Source organism: Natator depressus, chromosome 3, assembly GCF_965152275.1.
Source record: "Natator depressus isolate rNatDep1 chromosome 3, rNatDep2.hap1, whole genome shotgun sequence".
NCBI classification, from domain to species: domain Eukaryota; kingdom Metazoa; phylum Chordata; order Testudines; family Cheloniidae; genus Natator; species Natator depressus.
In genome coordinates, this window is record NC_134236.1 from 37,240,673 (window position 1) to 37,262,160 (window position 21,488).

A 21,488-nucleotide genomic window follows, 5' to 3' on the forward strand; every position below is an offset into this window, starting at 1 on the left:
CCGAGGAAGCTCATAGTAGGAAGGTGATATGGAAGCGGGGGGTTCAGCTGTTGTGACCTGCACTGGATGTGCCATGTTTGTCTTTCTTCCACAGGACAGAAGCGACTTTGTCTGTACAAAGTGCAAGCTGGTCTCCATATTGGAAGAGAAGATTGAAGGTCTGGAGCAACAGATAACGACCCTGCGTTGCATACGAGAATCTGAGGATTTTCTGGACAAACGTCAGGATATGCTTCTACAGGCACAAAGCTCTAAAGATTTAGAGCAGGTTGCACAGCGGAGCCAAGAGGCCAGTGAAGAAGCTTGGCAACATGTGACCTCCAGAAGAAGAAGGGGGAATGTCCGAGTTCCAGCAACGCAGACACAGGTAACTAACTGCTTTCATGTTCTCTCCACAGGTACCATTGCGGAGAGTGGACCAGACGATACGTCTGGGGGGAGAAAGCAGAAGGAGACTCCGCTGGTTGGAAGGCATGAGATGCGATGTCCTGAGGTTGGGGGTTCCACGACCACCACTCCCAAGAGAAGGAGGCGGGTGGTGGTGGTCAGGGACTCTCTCCTCCGGGGGACTGAGTCATCTATCTGCCGCCCTGACCGGGAAAACCGAGAAGTCTGCTGCTTGCCAGGGGCTAAGATTCGCGATGTGACGGAGAGACTGCCGAGACTCATCAAGCCCTCGGATCGCTACCCCTTCCTGCTTCTCCACGTGGGCACCAATGATACTGCCAAGAATGACCTTGAGCGGATCACTGCGGACTACGTGGCTCTGGGAAGAAGGATAAAGGAGTTTGAAGCGCAAGTGGTGTTCTCGTCCATCCTCCCCGTGGAAGGAAAAGGCCAGGGCAGGGACCGTCGAATCGTGGAAGTCAACGAATGGCTACGCAGGTGGTGTCGGAGAGAAGGCTTTGGATTCTTTGACCATGGGATGGTGTTCCATGAAGGAGGAGTGCTGGGCAGAGACGGGCTCCATCTTACGAAGAGAGGGAAGAGCATCTTTGCGAGCAGGCTGGCCAACCTAGTAAGGAGGGCTTTAAACTAGGTTCACCGGGGGAAGGAGACCAAAGCCCTGAGGTAAGTGGGAAAACGGGATACCGGGAGGAAGCACAGGCAGGAACGTCTGTGAGGGGAGGGCTCCTGCCTCATACTGAGAACGAGGGGCGATCAGCAGGTTCTCTTAAGTGCTTATATACGAATGCACAAAGCCTTGGAAACAAGCAGGGAGAACTGGAGGTCCTGGTGATGTCAGGGAATTATGACGTGATTGGAATAACAGAGACTTGGTGGGATAACTCACATGACTGGAGTACTGTCATGGATGGTTATAAACTGTTCAGGAAGGACAGGCAGGGCAGAAAAGGTGGGGGAGTAGCACTGTATGTAAGGGAGCAGTATGACTGCTCAGAGCTCCGGTACGAAACTGCAGAAAAACCTGAGTGTCTCTGGATTAAGTTTAGAAGTGTGAGTAACAAGAGTGATGTAGTGGTGGGAGTCTGCTATAGACCACCAGATCAGGGGGATGAGGTGGATGAGGCTTTCTTCCGGCAACTCGCAGAAGTTACTAGATCGCACGCCCTGGTTCTCATGGGTGACTTCAATTTTCCTGATATTTGCTGGGAGAGCAATACAGCGGTGCATAGACAATCCAGGAAGTTTTTGGAAAGTGTAGGGGACAATTTCCTAGTGCAAGTGCTAGACGAGCCAACTAGGGGGGGAGCTTTTCTTGACCTCCTGCTCACAAACAGGGAAGAATTAGTGGGGGAAGCAAAAGTGGATGGGAATCTGGGAGGCAGTGACCATGAGATGGTCGAGTTCAGGATCCTGACACAGGGAAGAAAGGTAAACAGCAGGATACGGACCCTGGACTTCAGGAAAGCAGACTTTGACTCCCTCAGGGAGCAGATGGGTAAGATCCCCTGGGGGACTAACATGAAGGGGAAATGAGTCCAGGAGAGCTGGCTGTATTTCAAGGAATCCCTGTTGAGGTTACAGGGACAAACCATCCCGATGAGTCGAAAGAATAGTAAATATGGCAGGCGACCAGCTTGGCCTAATGGTGAAATCCTAGCGGATCTTAAACATAAAAAAGAAGCTTACAAGAAGTGGAAGGTTGGACATATGACCAGGGAAGAGTATAAAAATATTGCTCGGGTATGTAGGAATGAAATCAGGAGGGCCAAATCGCACCTGGAGCTGCAGCTAGCAAGAGATGTCAAGAGTAACAAGAAGGGTTTCTTCAGGTATGTTGGCAACAAGAAGAAAGCCAAGGAAAGTGTGGGCCCCTTACTGAATGAGGGAGGCAACCTAGTGACAGAGGATGTGGAAAAAGCTAATGTGCTCAATGCTTTTTTTGCCTCTGTCTTCACTAACAAGGACAGCTCCCAGACTGCTGCGCTGGGCATCGCAACATGGGGAGTAGATGGCCAGCCCTCTGTGGAGAAAGAGGTGGTTAGGGAACTATTTAGAAAAGCTGGACGTGCACAAGTCCATGGGGCCGGACGAGTTGCATCCGAGAGTGCTAAAGGAATTGGCGGATGTGATTGCAGAGCCATTGGCCATTATCTTTGAAAACTCGTGGCGAACGGGGGAAGTCCCAGATGACTGGAAAAAGGCTAATGTAGTGCCAATCTTTAAAAAAGGGAAGAAGGAAGATCCTGGGAACTACAGGCCGGTCAGCCTCACCTCAGTCCCCGGAAAAATCATGGAGCAGGTCCTTAAGGAATCAATCCTGAAGCACTTAGACGAGAGGAAAGTGATCAGGAACAGTCAGCATGGATTCACCAAGGGAAGGTCATGCCTGACTAATCTAATCGCCTTCTATGATGAGATTACTGATTCTGTGGATGAAGGGAAAGCAGTGGATGTATTGTTTCTTGACTTTAGCAAAGCTTTTGACACGGTCTCCCACAGTATTCTTGTCAGCAAGTTAAAGAAGTATGGGCTGGATGAATGTACTATAAGGTGGGTAGAAAGTTGGCTAGATTGTCGGGCTCAACGGGTAGTGATCAATGGCTCCATGTCTAGTTGGCAGCCGGTGTCAAGTGGAGTGCCCCAGGGGTCGGTCCTGGGGCCGGTTTTGTTCAATATCTTCATAAATGATCTGGAGGATGGTGTGGATTGCACTCTTAGCAAATTTGCGGATGATACTAAACTGGGAGGAGTGGTAGATATGTTGGAGGGCAGAGATAGGATACAGAGGGACCTAGACAAATTGGAGGATTGGGCCAAAAGAAACCTGATGAGGTTCAATAAGGATAAGTGCAGGGTCCTGCACTTAGGACGGAAGAACCCAATGCACAGCTACAGACTAGGGACCGAATGGCTGGGCAGCAGTTATGCGGAAAAGGACCTAGGGGTTACAGTGGACGAGAAGCTGGATATGAGTCAGCAGTGTGCCCTTGTTGCCAAGAAGGCCAATGGCATTTTGGGATGTATAAGTAGGGGCATAGCGAGCAGATCGAGGGATGTGATCGTTCCCCTCTATTCGACATTGGTGAGGCCTCATCTGGAGTACTGTGTCCAGTTTTGGGCCCCACACTACAAGAAGGATGTGGATAAATTGGAGAGAGTCCAGCGAAGGGCAACAAAAATGATTAGGGGTCTGGAACACATGACTTATGAGGAGAGGCTGAGGGAACTGGGATTGTTTAGTCTGCGGAAGAGAAGAATGAGGGGGGATTTGATAGCTGCTTTCAACTACCTGAGAGGTGGTTCCAAAGAGGATGGTTCTAGACTATTCTCAGTGGTAGAAGATGACAGGACAAGGAGTAATGGTCTCAAGTTGCAGTGGGGGAGGTTTAGGTTGGATATTAGGAAAAGCTTTTTCACCAGGAGGGTGGTGAAACACTGGAATGCGTTACCTAGGGAGGTGGTAGAATCTCCTTCCTTAGAAGTTTTTAAGGTCAGGCTTGACAAAGCCCTGGCTGGGATGATTTAATTGGGGATTGGTCCTGCTTTGAGCAGGGGGTTGGACTAGATGACCTCCTGAGGTCCCTTCCAACCCTGATATTCTATGATTCTATGATTCAATGGGAGTTGAGGTACTGGAAATTATTGAAGATCTGGCACTCTAGTTTTAAAGGGAGAGGCCCACGTTCCATTGCAAAAAAGTGCATAAATTTGTTCACCTATATTTTTGCATACAATTACTGTAACATGTGCAAATCAGGATTTCCAAACGCAGATAGGTAGATGCCAAAATCTAAGTGCCACAAACCTGCATATGTTTTTGTGCATGGACCTCAGACTTCAAAATTCTGGTGCAGAAAACTCAAACTTAGCATCGAATTAGTCCTCTGTGCATAGTGCATTTGCTAACAGAAAAAAAGTTTTTAATTTGTGGTTTTGAATATTTGAAATACTGTAGTGAGTATGGATAGCAGGCAATTTAACCAAATCTGAATATGCACACTTCCTGACATATGAACAGAAGTGTAAATAAAGTAGTGGAGAAAACAGAACACTTATAGATTTTCAGCTGTTTATATCTTTCACAAAATTTCCCTTTTAGGCTTGGAGTAGGTTGGCCTGCTCTTTTATGGGTCAAGAAGCACGGAGCTAGCTAGGCCTGTTCCATCAGACCACCTCAGCAATAGTCAACAGCATCTTAGTCAGAAGGGGCAGAACTAATTGGGTTCAGGTGACAGCCTGAAACATCTAGGCCTCATGAAAGGGCTGACAAGACTATTTGCAGAAGGAATCACACCGGGGCTTCTGTGGAAGGCCCTGAAGCAGTGTCTGGAAGAAGAGATGCGAAGAGAGTCCAGACAGCAGGCTGAAGAGGAGCCCAAGGAAGGTCTAAGAACCTAACAACAAGAATTCTTGCTAAAAGCTGAGGACATATCATCTAGAAGCAACAGAGTAGGGAAAAGACTTGGGTCTACTGGTTGATCACAGTATGATTGTGAGCCATCAGTGTGATGTGGCTGTGAAAAAAAGGCTAATGCAATCCTAGGATGCATCAGACAAGGTATTTCCAATAGAGATAGGGAAGTGTTATTACCACTATACAAAGGACTGGTGAGTCCTCATCTGGAAAAGTGTGTGCAGTTCTGGAATCCCATGTTTAAGAAAGATGAATTCAAACTGGAACCAGTGCAGAGAAGGGCTACTACGATTATCAGAGAAATGGAGAATCTACCTTACAAGAAGAGACGCAAGGAGCTTGGCTTGTTTGGCCTAATCAAAATGAAAGATGAGGGGAAATATGATTGCTTTCTATAAATACATCAGAGGGACAAACACCAGTGAGGGAGAGGAGTTTTTAAGTTAAGGGGCAATGTTGGCACAAGAACAAATGGATATAAACTGGCCATCAATAAGTTTAGCCTTGAAATTAGACAAACGTTTCTAACCATCAGAGAAATGAAGTTCTGGAACAGCCCTCTAAGGGGAGTAATGGGGACAAAAAGCCTCACTTGTTTTAAGACTGAGCTTGATAGGTTTATGAGGGGATGGTATGATGAGACTGCCTACAATGGCATATGCAACTTCTATTAGCAAATATCTCCAGCAGTCAGAGATAAGAAATGAGATGGATACTTACCACAGAGAATTATTTTCCAGGTGTCTGGCTAATGGTTCTCACCCACATGCTCAGAGTCTAGCTAATCACCGTATTTGGGACAGGGAAGGAGTTTTCCCCCAGGTCAGATTTGCAGAGATCCTGGGGGGGTTTCCTCATCCTCTGCAGCATGGAGCATGGGGTCACTTGCTGGTTTGAACCAGAGTGAATGATGGATTATCTGTAGCTTGAAATCTTTAAACTAAGATTTGAGGACTTCAGTAACTCAACCAGAAGTTATGAACCTATTACAGGAGAGTGTGGGTAAGATGCTGTGGCCTGCAATGACTATGATTATGATGGTCCCTTCTGGCCTTAAAGTCTGTGAGTCTAACCTTTTGTTTATGTGAACTTTTTTTTCGATTTTTGTTACCCCTGAAGGGGGTCCGGACTAGACATGACCTAGCCAGAGAGGTAGGTGTGAACAGAAACAGGCTGCTGCAGAGCCAAAAGATCAACAGAGGGTGCTAGGGGCAAAGACTCTGCAATACCATGCTTTGACACCAGGAGGCACTGAATGAAACTGCTTACAGTGCCAAAACTTTACACGCTTAACCTAATGGGACATTTTCCTGGAAAATCTGAGAAAGAATGGTTGAGCCATTTTTGAATTACCATATGTGAGGAGGATATAATATACTTTCTGGTGTAATCACTAAAATGGTTTCACAGTTTAAAGCTGTTTCCTAAGTGGGTGCTTTGAACAGTATGGATTGTCTCTAAACTACTAAGTTGAGGAAGGGACAGAAGTCTGCCCATGGTGTGCGCATTTTATTTAAATTCTAAGGAGAGGATCTGTGAGCAGAAAAGAAAATAAACTTCCCATTAATCTGAAAGGCATCCAAGAGCTTTGAACCCAAAAAAATCTAAATTGGGCATATATGTTGAACCCCTTCCTTTTGCCCTCAGTCATTTGTCTGTCTATATACTGCAAGCTCCTCAGGGCATGATTTGTCTTCTTTTCTGCCTTCTTTCATGCCTTCTTTTCTGTTTTGAAACCACATAGCACACTCTGATCACTACGAAAAAAAATAGTCACTAATAAAACAACAACCTTAGCCAAACAGGAAGTCAGCTGAAGTTACGCCAGTTATAAATTTGACGCACTGTTTCACAATTAAAGCATTGGTTAATCTTATCTTCACCATTATGTTAATACTAGTCCATTTTATCTTCCTGACCCCAGCCCTTCCATAAAGATTGTTCCTTTTCAAGGGTAGAAAAGGTGTCTTTTATGTTACTCTTGTGATCTTCTCCATTAATGTCTGTACTAAATACAAAACACCAGGTTTTTAAAGCAAAGATACATACAATGGTGTCCTGATGAACCAAAACAACTGCTATGAACATTTTTTAAATGTAGATATATAAAAAGGTACTAAACTAAATGCAATAGGAAACACAAATTCTCAGAAACCTGGAAAAGTCCTGCCCTTGATATTCCATTTTCTTTCATACACAACCAATCAAAATATTAGATTGTCATTAATAACTGGTGTAGCATATGAATACAAAAAGAACCCTAAATTGCCAGACTCAGGACTTTTGTATTAAATTACCAGTTGTAATCTTACCTATGAACACCACCGCAGTGAAGAAAGATTTTTTCATTTATTAGTGCAAGGACGCAATTCCAGCTTTTCAAAGTAAACCTGGGTATGATAAATTTTACAGGTGGTTTAAGCATATCTCCATTTGTGAAAACACTGCCAAAAGACAAAAAAAAAGCCATATTTCTTCAGTAGTGAAAGACATAGACAAAAGAAAAACTAAAAATATCAGTTGACAACATTATGTAATCTGGATCGTTAGTAGTGTAGCCATGAAGATTTCAACAATACATTTTAAATCTTAGTCCATTTCATAAAACATGAAAACTCATCCATAAAAAGAAAGAATTGTATCCTTTAATATGTTTCTGTCTGACATGATGGGAGAGTCAGTGAAATATGTCCACTTGGAGAAGCCAAGAAGAATATAGCCCTTGAAAATTCAATTACTTTCTCTCCATATTGTCCAAAGATGTCCTCACAATTCCCAGAGGAAATAATGTACAATCCTTTAAAAGAGATAATAGAATCAATTGATTTCTTCACTGGTGCCCATATTAGAAAGCTGTTCCTACTCAACCTTTAAGAGTGGCTGGAATCACTTTTTGGCTGACCCCTCACTTCTTAGAAGGAGTCACAGTAAAGAAGTGTTGGTCTCTTTAAAAAGCAGTGTTGGTCTCTTTAAAAATAATGTTGCTATTTGGGCCATCAGCCTTATAGGCCCCCTCCATATAAGCAGCCTCACCCTCTGGTGGTAAGGTGGCATTTTATATCAGCAGCAGGGGGCAGGGCCAAGAGTAAGCACTGGCTGACTGCAGAGAATGTTCAGGCTCTTGGTGCGGCTTCCAGTAACTCCAGTGGCCCTAGAACATTTTGCTGTAGAGGGGAAGGAGCACTTGTGCTTCTTCACATGCAGAAAAGCAGCATCCCTACCCCACAAAATGGACAGAAACTCTGAGGAATGACAGAGGATGTGCTCCTTTGATGGAGGAGGAGGGGGCAGTCAAGGTAACCCATATACAGTGTGAAATGAGCTCTCCCCCTGCATAGCCACATAGTTGTACATTGATACTTCTCCATACCGCCACACACTCCACCCAGACTTTTTTGAGGCATAGGTGTTCTTTTCTTTCAGAAGAACAAGCAGCTTCTGCTATCCCACCCCCACACACTTATGCTGATTACATAGGGAGCAATTTCAAGGAGATAACAGGGTTTCTCTCCCTAGAAAGGGTGAGGGATCCTGCAGGCCAAAGTAGATTGAAACAGGAGGAGAAGCTTTGACCTTCTCACCAAGGAAGAGGACCAGCTGTGGGGGAGCGCAGCTTGGCTAACCCAGGGAGTGGAGAGAAAGCACCTCTCTTCTTCAAACCAGCTAAATTAAAAAGACTAAAACTAGTCTATTAGTTCAACCTGACCGTCTTGTCTCTATAAAGCACAGATGGTGATCTGAACAACGTTCGAATATGTTTTATTTCCTTATTACTCTTCATGATGCCACTAACATTCTAATGAGATTTTATCCCATTAACAAAAATGATTAGTGCAACAATCCAAAACTGACTACATTTTTTGTGGACCTGCCTACACTGAAGCACCAAACCGTGCTACGTATCTGGTTCTGCTTAGCATAGTATGGCACATCCAAAATGCCAAAACTGCGTGAGGCTGAACCATGCTTTACAACCATGTGGTGTACACAAGAATTGGCATCAGGTGACTGCAGCCTACACAAAAGCCCTAAAGCAGGGCTGTCAAACTCCTCCTGTGTGGAGGGCTGAGTTACATTCGTAGGTATAGTTGGTGGACTGGAATATACACTTGGGCTGTTTACTATGTAAAAGCAGATTTACACAAGAGCAGATCTCCCACGATGTAAGTGGGAGGTTTGCACAGAGATCACAGATAGTATATGGCCTGTATGTAGCAACTGAATGTTCAGGGTCATATGCTGCGACTCTCACTCACAGTGAGTAATACCGACTCCATAAATGTTAGTCCTATTAAAACCATGTTCCCCTTCTCCTTTTTCTCTTCCCTTATTTTGTTCCCTTTCAACTCTTGTCTACACTACCACTTACTTCAGTATAAATTACGTCACTCAGGAGTGTGAATAATCCACACCCCTGAGCGACGTAAATTACACCAAAGTTAGTGCCGGTGTAGATAGCGCTAGGTCAGTGGGAGAACATAGCTATCACCTCTTGCAGAGGTAGCATAATTAAGTCAATGGGAGAGCTCTCTCCCATCAGCTTAGAGAGTCTCCACTAGTTACAGCTTCCAGATCCTACACCAGTATATAGTAGTTGAGAGCCTGTTCTAACTCCCACCTTTGCTGTAAGTTCCATAATTGACCTTGCATCTGTGCAGAATGAATGTAGCATTTTGGAGAATGCTACATTGGGGCAAGAGGGGAGGGCTGGAAAAGGAGCCAGCTCTGCCAGCTTTATGCCAGAGAATTTTGCTACGCAAGAAGAATTCTCCACTGGCCAGCTATAGCGGGAGTTCAACCACTTTATGATGCCCAAGTGCTGAAAAGCTGCTGCAATACCCGTGAGACTCTACCTTCATGTTTCTCCTTCTCCATCCCAACACTGTTTTATTACATCACATGGGAACTTAGATTATAGGTCACTTGAAACAGGGACCAGGTACTAGTTACATGTAATTCAGGGCACCTAGCATATGTTTGAACACTGTAAAAATTAATTAATTGCCTATTATGAATGTATAAGTGTTTTATTCAGTTCAGCTTTAAATACCCTATGCACTGGGGCTTCCACCCATCCCTTTGACATTTAATTTTCCTCATTATGCCTTTTTCTCCAAGAGCATCTGTGCACTATATTTTGTAAATACACATTGAAGTTACACATTGTGCCATAGTACAACTCCCTTTATAGGTTAATATTGTTGTATGGCCAATGCTTCTCATGAACACTACTCTTAAAAAGTATAAAAAATAATAATCATAATTCCTGGGATGAATAGTACAGTATGTCAAATTGCAGTCAAGAGCAGATATGTGTGTCCGGATGCCACTTTAAAACAATATTTTAAAATGAGAAAGGCTGGGTTTGGAAGATATTTGGGGCCATCTAGTGGAATTTTCAGTAAATTAATATAAAACACAGAGATCATGCATTAAAACAGTGAATTAGATTTACCAAAAAAAGTGTTGCTATGGTAAATTTTAAATACCATTATTTTCTGAACTATGTTAATGGATATAATTTTTACAGAATAAAATTAAGAACAAAATAGCCTACACAAGGGGAAAAGTGCCTGTTGGTGAGAAATATAAAACCGTAGAATAATCCCGAACGATGATTTGGAGGGTCCAATTTAAATTTAATTTAATAATTTAAAACTAGATTAGACAAAGCACTAGAAAACATATTGTAGGGAGCAAGCCATGACTGTCATGGGAATGAACTAGATGACCTAATGGGTCTTTTTTGTCTCTAAGTTCAGTTATATTAATGTACTCATGGAAAACATCCAATGTTTGAGAGTTATGTAAATAAATAAACACCCTCTTCCTTTCTTTGAAGTAGCAATTCAAATCATACGTGATATCATAAATACTCTTTAGTCTACATTTTTTAATCTCAACTCTTTTTGGGTTTGATGCTGAAATTAGTTTAAACTGCTTTAAGGCTATGGAAGATTAAATATTTCAGCACTAGCCTGTTAGTTACATTTATCACCAGAAGCACAATACCTCTGGATTCTGAAAACTGCACTGGCTTCCTATTTACTTCTGGGTGCAATTTAAAAGTTATTGGTTTTGACCTCAAAAGCCTTGAATGGATTGGATCATGATTACATCTGAAACCACCTCTTTCCCCACATAATACCATAACAGATGAGATTATACAAAACTCCTGGGCTAAAAATCTCTTTATTTAATTGCATGGAGTATGGAAGGCAGGGCATTCTTCGAGTAGGATCCTCAAATGGAGGTGTAAAATGAATTCTACATTTGCCAGAGCCCAAATCTGTTAACTTTAGGTCCTAGTGCAACCTCATTTATTTTTCCCAAGCTTCAACTAGGAAAGATAAATTGTTGGCAGAGGGTGATGGTAGAAGCTTAATGATTAATTGGTGGGATTCAGATAATCTTATTATTGTCTTTTGGATTTTGTCACTTCTTGTAATTTAAATATTTGTACATGCATACAGTGGGAACAATGGGCATTTTAAAAGTTGAAAAAATACGTAAATAAAATACATAAACTTTTAAAAGGGCTCTTCTTGGAATGCTCATCGCTTTAAGTAACCTATGAGTATTATCACTGTAGTTCTCTCAAATGGAACTTAAAGTGGCATCATATGTTAAGGCACCACGCATTTTTGGCTCTTCTCCTCCACATCCAGTTATTCCTTCCCCACTTCTTGTGCAACAGAACTGCACTGCTTCCACTGCCCACAGAGCATCACACTTTTAGTAGAGGTAGTGCAGCCATACAACACGCTTCCTTATTAACAACATATGGAGGGCAGTATATTTCACCACAGATCAATATCAAGTGTGACCATCCCTTTGGAACTCCCTCCTTCTGTACCCCTATGAGAGTCTGCTCATTTCTGGTCCCTCCATTCATGGCACTTCACTGTTTTAAAAATCTATTTTAGTGATTCTAATACAGATTTTTTTAAATATGACTTTCATCCTAAGTGTCCTTTTACAATATTATCTGTGACACAAAAAAGCTACATCTACATCCCTAGAATATGTAATTTTTTTCCAAAGAATAGTTTGCTGCAAAAAAAAAAATCAATATAATTATAAGGAATGCGGTGCCCTCTTTCTTGCCCCTCCCTCCCTCCACAATGATAGAGGGAGCCAAATTCTGGTCTGGCTCACACATGATACAAATTACATTTAAATTAATAGGAGCTACACAGTGTGTAAATCAAGACTGAATTTGGCCCTTCCAAATTACGTTTGTTGTACCTGGGCTTCATTATAAACATAATCTTTCCACTGAACTAGACATTTGGAGTTTTGCAGAATATTTAAAACCAAATCTAGAGTTTTGATTCACAACATACTTACTTGATATTACGTGGCTTATTATAGATCAGTTGCCACCTGGAAGGCACACGTATTTTACTATGAACTACTGGTTTAATCTGCAAGAAAAATAAAACACACATTATGCGGGATGTTTAAAACATTTTAATCTTAAAAGTGCTGCTCAGTTATACACATGGCAGACCCAGGTTCAAATGTTATAGAGTCATAGAGCCATAGAGTTTAAGGCCAGAAGAGACCACCAGATCATCTAGTCTGCCCTCCTGTATCTCAAAGGCTACAACACCACTAAACCAAACAACCAAAATTAGACCAAAGTATTATAGACTATAGGAGACTACACTATTATGTCCACAGGCAGTGAACATGAGGGACCAATGTGCACCAGTGATCAAGGCCTCCACAATGGCAGGGAAATGATTAAGTGAGATATACCCAGCCCACACCTACATACTGCAGAGGAAGGTGAAGAAAATCCCAAGATCATGGCCAATCTGACCTGGGGGAAGATTCTGTCCAGATCCAACATATGGCAAGCAGTTAGACCCTAAGTATATGAGCAAGAACCAGCCAGCAAAGCAACTGAGAGAAAGAATTCTTGGTGCCAACTCAGAGCCATGCTCTCCTCCCCTTCCGAGTCTCATCTCTAGCCATGGCCATCCCTGATGCATCCTTCAGAGGAAGGAAATTAAACACACAGAGACATAAGAGATAAAGACATAGACACAAACTGGAAGTGAGCTATGGGCTGCTGATCCCTGCCTTCTACCATCAGAAGCAACCCCATCATACAATCACACTCATAAATTTGTCCAGCTCTCTCTTAAAACAAGTTAAGTTGTTTAACCCCCACAACTCCTATTGGGAGACTGTTCCAGAACCTCACCCCTCTGATGGTTAGAATTAGAAACTTTCTTCTAATTTTGAACCTGAATTTTTTCATGGCCAATTTTTAATCATTTGTTCTTGTGCCAACACTGTCCTTTAGCTTAAATGGATCTTCCCTTATATTCACCTACTTGATGCATTTATAAAGAACAATCATATCCCTTCTCAGCCTTCTTTTTACTAGACTAAACAAGCAGAGCTTACAGTCTCTTCTTGTAAGACAGGCCCTCTGTTCCCCTGATCACCTTGTAGCTCTTCTTGGCTCCTGTTCCAGTTTGAATTCATCTTTCTTGCACATGGGACACCAGAACTGTACACAGTATTCCAAATGAGATTTTACCAGTGCCTTGTGCACGAATACTTCTCTACCTCTACTGGAAATGCCTCCTCTGATACATCCTAGGATCGTATTTGCCTTTTTCATAGCTGTAGTTCATTGGTGGTTCAGTCATTCTGTGATCGACCCACACACCCAGGTCTCTTGCCTCCTCTGTCACTTCCAACAGATTAGCCCCCTGCCTTCTAGCGGAAATTCTTGTTATTAGAGCCTAAGTCCATGATCTTGCATTTTGTACTATTGAATTTCATCCCATTTCTATCACTCTAGTCTTCAAAGTCATCCAGAGTTTCCTGTATAGCATTCTGAGCCTCCTCTGAATTAATAATGCCTCCCAACTTTATATTATCACAACATGGGGGGAGGGATAGCTCAGTGGGTTGAGCATTGGCCTGCTAAAGCCAGGGTTGTGAGTTCAATCCTTGAGGGGGCGATTTGGGGCATAAATTGGGGATTGGTCCTGCTTTGAGCAAGGGGTTGGACTGGATGACCTCCTGAGGTCCCTTCCAACCCTGATATTTTATGGTTTCATTAGCACACTCCTACTTTTTGTGCCAAAGTCATTGATTAAAAAATATTGAATAAGATTGGTCCCAAGACCAATTCTTGAGGAACTCCACTAGTAATCTTCTTCCAGTATAATTCACTTTTTAGAACAAACCATTGTCTTTTCCCCTTAGCCAATTCCTTATTCACCTTACAATTCTTGTACTGATGCCCATCCTCCCTAATTTAACTAACATTTTCACATCTGGTACTGTGTCAAATGCTTTGTTGAAGCCCAAGTATATTAAATCTACTGCACTTCCCTTAACTAAAAAGTCCATAATTTTCCCAAAGAAGGAAATCAGATTAGTCTGATGTAATCTACGTTTGGAAACCCATGTTGCATTACATTTGTAATTATGCGGCCTCTGGCGGGACACTACTGAGAGTATCAATTCAGGACAAATTGCTTAGAGCACGGCAGTCACAGCCCAAGGCTGGGGTTCCTTCAAGGAACACCAAACCAGCCAAACAAAGAAGACTTCGGTTTTACCCCATTGGCTAACCAGAAGTCATACAAGCAATTCCCTCAGACACTCCAGTTTCCCGGTATCACCACTAGCACCGCGCCTTATGGGGATGAATGGTTATGAAAATCAATACCCCAGTAAAAGAAAAAAGGTTTTCCCGATCCCAAAGGGCCAAGCCCCAGACCCAGGTCAATATACCAGTCAGATCTTACCCACAAATCACGCTGTTACAAATCCTTTAGAATCTAAAATCTAAAGGTTTATTCATAAAAAGAAAGAAATATAGATGAGAGTTAAAATTGTCAAAGTAATCAATTACATACAGCAATTGCAAAGTTCTTGGTTCAGGCTTGTAGCAGTGATGGAATAAACCGCAGGCTCAAATCTGTCTCTGGAGTAAATCCACAGCACAGCAGCAAGATGGAGTTTGGAGTCACATGGGCAAGTCACATGTCCAGGCATGACTCAGTTCTTTACAGGTAGAGCAACCATTGCTCACATGCTACCTTGAACGTTCCCAGGAAGGCTCCTCATATGTGGATTGGAGTCTCCCAAGGTCCATTGTCAGTTAAGTGTTTCTTGATTGGGCACTTAATCTGAAGAGTCCCTTCTCAATAAGCTGGCCAACTGCTTCACTAGTGCTACTTAGAATCGAACACATTGAGATACAAGTACATAGCCAATATTCATAACTTCAAATACAAAAATAATAGACACATACAGACAGCATAATCATGACCAGCAAATTACAACCTTTTCATAGACACCTTACTTGACCTCCTTTATACAAGATTTGGTGCAACTATAGGACCTTGGTTGCAACAATGATCTATACGGTCACAGTTCATGTCAATGTCACAACATTCCCTTTACCATTTACTTCCATTAATTTAATTATCATTTCCTTCTCAATTTGTTCTAATTTGTATACTACTAAGGTCAGACTAACAGGTCTGTAATTGCCTGGATCACATTTTTTTCCCCTTTCTTAAATACAGGTATGATGTTAGCTATATGGTTCTACCCCTAAACAGATAGATTTATTAAAAATCCTTGCTACAAGACCAGCAATCTTATGTGCTAGTTCTTTCAGTATTCTGGGATGGAAATTATCCAATCCCCCTGACTGGAGTACATCAAGCTCTTTAAGATTTTCTTCCACCTGAAATTTTCATTTCTAGACACTAACTTCCCTCAGCCATACTGCCTTCACGCACATGTTCCATATTATCATCCTCCCTGAAAACTGAGGCAAAGTATTCATTTCATTTTTGGGCCATACTTAGATTATACTTTAGCTCCGTCCCATCCAATGGTCAGATTCTGAAGAGCATCATTCTGGAGAAACTGTCGGAGGCTCGAAGAGCCCCAAGTTTTTCATTGTTTTACCTCTCCCATCCTCAAGGCTTAGTGTCACCACCATCCCGCATCCTTCCACGAGAGGATTCTGTTCAGAGACTGCTGACACAGTTTGATCAACCAGAGGGATCACTGTCAAGTGGCATAATAAACTCCTTTCCCTGAGAGACTAAGCAGCCTTTCCAAGAAGTGAGAAAAAGGGACTAAGACTCAAACAGGGTCTCACACAACAGTTCAGAATATAGTAATATAGTAATCACAGCAGAACACGGATACTAAGCTGTCCTGATTTTTCAAAAAGCACCCCCACACAAGTACTTAAAAAAAAAAAAAAGAGACCATCATATAAGTATTTGCATATTGACTCCCAACTGCTTGACTTGAATTCTAGAGCCAGTTTGGCATCCTAAGAACTTGTGACAGCAAACTAAGGAGACAGAAGGAGTATCACTAACAGGGCACCCAGTAATACATACTCAGATCATAAAACTGCAAGTGCATCAAACGCCTTGAAAGCTACCCACATAAACAATGGCTGGAAACAAAGTGCTAAAAGTCACAAAGAAAACATTAAGAGAGATACATGAGGATTAGCACACAAACACATTAACCGAGATACCAGTGGCCAAATTCTGCATTAATTTATAATTAAGGATGCGAGTCTGTCACGGAGGTCACGGATGCCATGACTTTCCTGGACCTCTGTGACTTCCACAGGTGCAGCGGCCAGTGCAGCTGACCCCAGGATCACCCCAGCAGCTGGCCCCAGAGCTAGCTACTGAGACGGCCCCAGGGCCAGCTGCACCAACCACTGTTGGGGCAGCTCTGGGTCCACCACTGTTGGAGCAGCCCTGGGGTCAGCCACACCGGCCACTGCTGGAGCGGCTTGAGGCCAGCTGCTCAGGCAGTCCTGGGGCCAGCTGCACCAGCTGCTGCTCAAGTGGCCCGATCCAGCTGGCCCCAGGGGCTATGGAGCAGCAGCGGTCCTGGGGTGGCCCAGGAGCAGCGGTCCCGGAGCAGCAGCAGTCCCAGAGCGGACCCAGAGTAGTGTCCCCGGGATCCTCGGAGCAGTGGGTGGCCGAGGGGCAGTCAGCTTCCACCGCTGGAGCAAGGGCTGGCCATCAGGCCTATTTATAGTAAAAGTCATGGACGGGTCACAGGCCATGAATTTTTGTTTATTGCCCATGACCTGTCCATGATTTTTATTAAAAACACCCATGACTAAATCTTAGCCTTATTTATAACCTATGCAATCCCAATGCAATTAATTACTTTGCAGGGGCTGTAAACCATTGCAGAAGTTGGCTCTTCTCTTCCAAAGGTTAGTGAAAAGACAAAAAAAACAAAAACTGATTCAATATGCAGACCATAACAGTATATTTACTTATGCTTTGATGATTTGCCTATGTGGGTGTGTATTTACTAATATCACTGAGCAATAAAACTATGGAACAATCTTCTGTATGATTGTGTCAAAATATGCAAACAGACTTCCAGTCAATGTTCTCGGTTAACTGTTTTATAACACATCAGGAACCCTGTAAAAGTAATTTGAATTTTTTTCTTTATTACTTTACAAGTTTGTTTGATAAAGGTAATAGTGTTAATGTAATATATTTTGACATCTTTAAGGCATCTCACTTGGTACCACATATCATTTTGATTAAAAAACTAGAACAATACAAAATGAATGTGGCACACATTGAACTCATTAAAAGCTGGCTAATAGAGAAGTCTCAAAATGTAACTGTAAGCAGGGAATCTTCAAATGGGTATGTTTCTAATGAGGTCCAGCAAGGATCACTTCTTGGCCCTATGCTATTTAACATTTTTATCAATGGCCTGGAAGAGAACATAAAAATCATCACTGATAAAGTTTGCAGATTACATAAAAATTGGGGGAGTGGTAAATAATGAAGAGGACAGGTCACTAATACAGAGAGACCTGGATCATTTGGTAAGATGGGTGCAAGCAAAAAATAAAGTGTTTTTAATATGGCCAAATGTAAAGATATACATCTAGGAACAATGAATGCTGGCCATACTTACACGATGGGGAACTCTAACCTGGGAAGCAGTGACTCGGAAAAAGACTTGGGGGTCATGCTGGATAATCAGGTGAACATAAAATTCCAGTGCAACACTGTGCCAAAAGGACAAAGGCAATCCTTTAATGCATAAAACAGGGGAATCTTGAGTAAGAGTAGAGAGATTATTTTACATCTGTATATGGCACTAATGTGACCCCCGCTGAAATACTGTGTCCAGTTCTAGTGTCCAATTCAAGAAAGATGTTGACAAATTGGAGAGGGTACAGAGAAGAGCCACAAAAATGATTAAAGGATTAGAAAACATGCCTTATAGTGATAAACTCAAGCTATTTAGCTTAAACAAAGAAAAGGTCAAGGTGTGACTTGATTACACTCTTCAAGTACCTACATGAGGAACAAATATTTGATAATACGCTCTTCAATCTAGCAGACAAAGTTATAACACAATCCAATGACTAGAAGTTGAAGCTAGACAAATTCAGACTGGAAATAAGGTGTAAAATTTTATTAGTGAAGGTAATGCCATTGGAACAATTTACTAAGAGTTATGGTGGATTCTCCATCCCGGGCAATTTTTAAATCAAGACTGGATGTTTTTTCTATAAGATATGCTCCAGGAATTATTTTGGGGAAGTGCTATGGCCGGTGTTAAGGAGCTGTCCAGAGTATTTTGGGGTGACTGACTGCAATGGGGTTGGTGAGGTCTGAAGGCATGGAATAATAAACAGTGCTTAATAAAATGATGTAGTACACATAAATATGGATTTATACACTAGTTTTATTTATGTACGGTCATTTGAGTTATTTTATTCACATAAATATAATAAAATGGTTTTAATGGATAAAATGAAACAAATAATTCCCAAAAACTAAAATGAAAAATTATAAAACAATGTCATGGGGCTCAACTTATAACACTGAGTCCAACAATCATTTCTGGGTTAGCCATTACCTTAAGGGCAAAGCCCTAAACCAGAAATCACGAAGGAATCATTCCTGCAAACACAATGGGACTACTCACATGAGTAAGGACCACTCATGCAAAGGTTTTGTGGACTGGGCCTGTAAGAGATTGGGGCCTGTCTTATAGTACCCTCTTCCAGCTGGACCCTGGCTTGCTCTTGCTGAGCCAGTGCCTTCCCTGGGGGAACTCTGCCTGAACCTTCTCGTCGAGTCCAGGGAAAGTAGTTTCCAGCATGATCAGTTGTTGTGGTTTCTTTTTCTTTTTATTTCAAGTCTCCTCAACAAACAAGATCAAAACTTCCCCAAGTCTGTCCCTATCCCACTCTCTGACCTGGGAAGAAGTAGGAGCACTTGGTCACCCAACTGGAATTCCCTGGCTCTAGCCCCTTTATTATACTGGCACAGTCCATCACGAGTCATTCCCTGTTGGATGAGCCCAGGTTGCCTGCAGCGATAACATACCAGAGCCATTCACAGGAGGGCAATGGTGGTTCCTTGAAAGCCTGGGACTTTGGAGCCCCTGTTCTGGGTGTAGGGTCCCATGGGTGGGGTAAAATTTTGGTAGATTCTCACTGGGTTGGTAGGTTATCATCTCTCGCTGCCTTTCTAAGTGTGGCTAGCTGACTGAGAGTCTGGCCTTCCCACCTGCAGGTAATTCAGCCTCCAGAAATCTCTCAGTTGTCTCGACCACCTCTGCCATGGATGCGGGCCAAAACCGTCGAACCCAGGCTTGTACCAGCATATGTGTAGATATTGTTCTAGGCCAGTGTTTCCCAAACTTGGGACGCTGCTTGTGCAGGGAAAGCCCCTGGCGGGCCCGGCCGGTTTGTTTACCTGCCGCATCCGCAGGTTCGGCCGATCGCAGCTCCCAGTGGCCGCAGTTCGCTGCTGCAGGCCAGTGGGGGCTGCGGGAAGCAGCACGGACCAAGGGACATACCAGCCACCACTTCCCGCAGCCCCCATTGGCCTGCAGCAGCGAACCGCGGCCAGCGGGAGCCCCGATCGGCCGAACCTGTGGACGCGGCAGGTAAACAAACCGGCCTGGCCCACCAGGGGCTTTCCCTGAACAAGCGGTGTCCCAGGTTTGGGAAACACTGTTCTAGGCCAATATTGTCAATAAGTTCCACCATAGTCTTAGCCTCTGGGTTTAGTTATTGGGTAGTCCCAGAGCCACTGACCTACTGCCCAGGGGCATGCCCCATTAAGGAATGTCGCCATACCAAAATATCTTCCAATAAGCTTCTGTAGAGAGACCAGGGCAGTCCATGATGGCAGCCTTTTGCATTGCATAGGATTGTGCTTCATCCACACTCGGTGACCAATACACTGCTTGGGCCTCACCAGTGAGTTATGGGACCAGTCACGCTGCCCAGGAACTCTTCTCCCAGCCCACTCAAAGGTGGTCAGGTAGGTCTCTGGGTCATCAGGTGCTGCCCATCTTGGTCAAGGTGAGACTGGGTGAAACTCTGGGGGAGGACCATCCCTCCATGGCTGTTTCTGTCTCACCATAGCTGCTATGAGATTAAGCAGGCCATATCTACTTGGAACAGTCTGTTCCACTCAAGCTCAGATAGCTGGGCTTCCTGCAAACATTGCTGAGAGGCCAGGAGTACCTTCTGGGACTGGTGGTTCCTTACATTTTCCACCTGCTCTTGATTCACAATCATCTGGAGTATCTCCTCCATGGCCCTTCTTTATGGAAGGGGTTCAGATCTAAAGGTACTGTATGTAAGAGATTGGAGCCTGTCTTATAACTCCTTCTTCTGGCTGCACCCCAGCTTGCTCTTTCTGAGCCAGCGAACTCCCTGGTGGAATTCTACCTGGAATCTTCTCACTGCGTCCAGGGAAGGCAATTTCCAGCAGGGTCAGTTTTTGTGGTTTCTTTTTTCTTTTATTTCAAGTCTCCTCAACAAACAAGATCAAAACTTCCCAAGGTCTGTCCCTCACCCCCTGTAGTTCCTCATTCCAAAGATCCTGGCTCTTACCTCAGAGCTTTTGATAACAGGATTTCCCCAGTCTCCTTTCTGTCCATTTTTGCTTCCAGGAGCAGTTCTTCCCAGCAGTAGCTCCAGCCTCTAGTAGGTACTGCAGTTCCTCCTTTCCGTTTCCTGCTACTCCTTTTATGAGCATCAGCAAGTTAAGCTGCAGGTCTATTCCTGCAGGTGCAGCAGGAGGGGCTAATCAGCCAGTCAACCCACTGCTGGCCTCTAACCTCAGTCAAATAATAACCCTTATACCTTCACAGGGCCCATAATCCGTATATGGAATTTCAATGAACAACTATTCCTTAGGGAGCTTGAACAGTGGTTTCACTTTCAGAAAACACTATAAACTAGGAGACATTTTGCAAAGCATAATGGGTGACAAACAGAGAATACAGAAAATATAGCAGTTTAGATTAACTGTTAAAAACTAGGTCAGAAGCACGATTCAGAGAATTCATCAGTTTAATTTGAACTAAGGTGTTTCAGTTCCTACAGGAGTAAGAGCTACTGTTTGTTGTATTTTTATTACTTTTCTCCATGGCACCAAAAAGCAATAATTGACATTATCCTACTCAGTTTCACTACTTTGCCAACTGCACCATAGCGAGGCACACTATGCCGGAGCTGCACATGAATGATCCTACTCTGCCACTGGGAATGCTAGCCTTTCCCTCCCCCTTCCTCCTCTTCCCTGACAGTAGCATATGATCAGTACTGAGGACCCAGCAGAAGCAAAAA

The 21,488-nt window shown here is 43.2% G+C and overlaps 1 protein-coding gene across 1 annotated transcript in view; it reads right to left on the reverse strand.

Annotated features, from left to right (window-relative positions):
* DCDC2C (doublecortin domain containing 2C) overlaps positions 1–21,488 on the reverse strand; it is a 116,600-nt gene that overhangs the window by 85,298 nt on the left and 9,814 nt on the right. The window contains exons 3-4 of the mRNA XM_074947702.1: positions 12,173–12,249; positions 7,135–7,266 (exon numbers count right to left, since the gene is read on the reverse strand). Of these exons, the coding sequence (XP_074803803.1) occupies positions 7,135–7,266; positions 12,173–12,249 (209 nt within the window). The remainder of the gene's footprint in view (positions 1–7,134; positions 7,267–12,172; positions 12,250–21,488) is intronic.